Raw genomic sequence first — 410 nt, 5'->3', positions numbered from 1 at the left:
TTCATAAAGAAGCAGCGGGGGTTCTGGTCCGGCTGTGACCGGGAGGTCTGCTCGGCTATACGCAAAGGATTTGTAGCATGCCACCACGCTATGTGGAAAAAGCTACGTAAGTTTAATAAACACACACAACAACACGCCACTGATAAAACTGTTAGCTTTATTCACGTTTCTTCAGCCTTAGTCTGTTAAAACACATAAACACTCCGTCAAACCGGTTAGCTGTTAGCTCAAAAACACCAGAAGGTGCTGACAGATATTTTCCACTCGCTGTTAGAAGAGTTTAACTTAGTTCTTTATACAGACGTCAGTACTGCTGTACTATATAGCCTCTGCGTTGTTTTTAAACTTTGAAACAATTGTTTTTTCCCATTCATTTGTATTTACGTAAGTTAGCAAAGTTAGCATTAGCC

The 410-nt window shown here is 40.7% G+C and overlaps 1 protein-coding gene across 1 annotated transcript in view; it reads left to right on the top strand.

The window, feature by feature from the left end:
• The window catches only part of LOC106533264 (protein phosphatase 1D), a gene marked incomplete at its 3' end in the record, with an annotated part of 17574 nt that overhangs the window by 1425 nt on the left and 15739 nt on the right, over positions 1-410 (top strand). Inside the window, 1 exon segment of the mRNA XM_014029503.1 lies at positions 22-106. Coding sequence (XP_013884957.1) covers positions 22-106 — 85 coding nt within the window.

This window comes from Austrofundulus limnaeus, unplaced genomic scaffold, assembly GCF_001266775.1.
Source record: "Austrofundulus limnaeus strain Quisiro unplaced genomic scaffold, Austrofundulus_limnaeus-1.0 Scaffold916, whole genome shotgun sequence".
Lineage (NCBI taxonomy): Eukaryota > Metazoa > Chordata > Actinopteri > Cyprinodontiformes > Rivulidae > Austrofundulus > Austrofundulus limnaeus.
The sequence above is the reverse complement of the archived record's forward strand: the minus strand, read 5'-3'. Positions and strand labels throughout refer to the sequence as shown.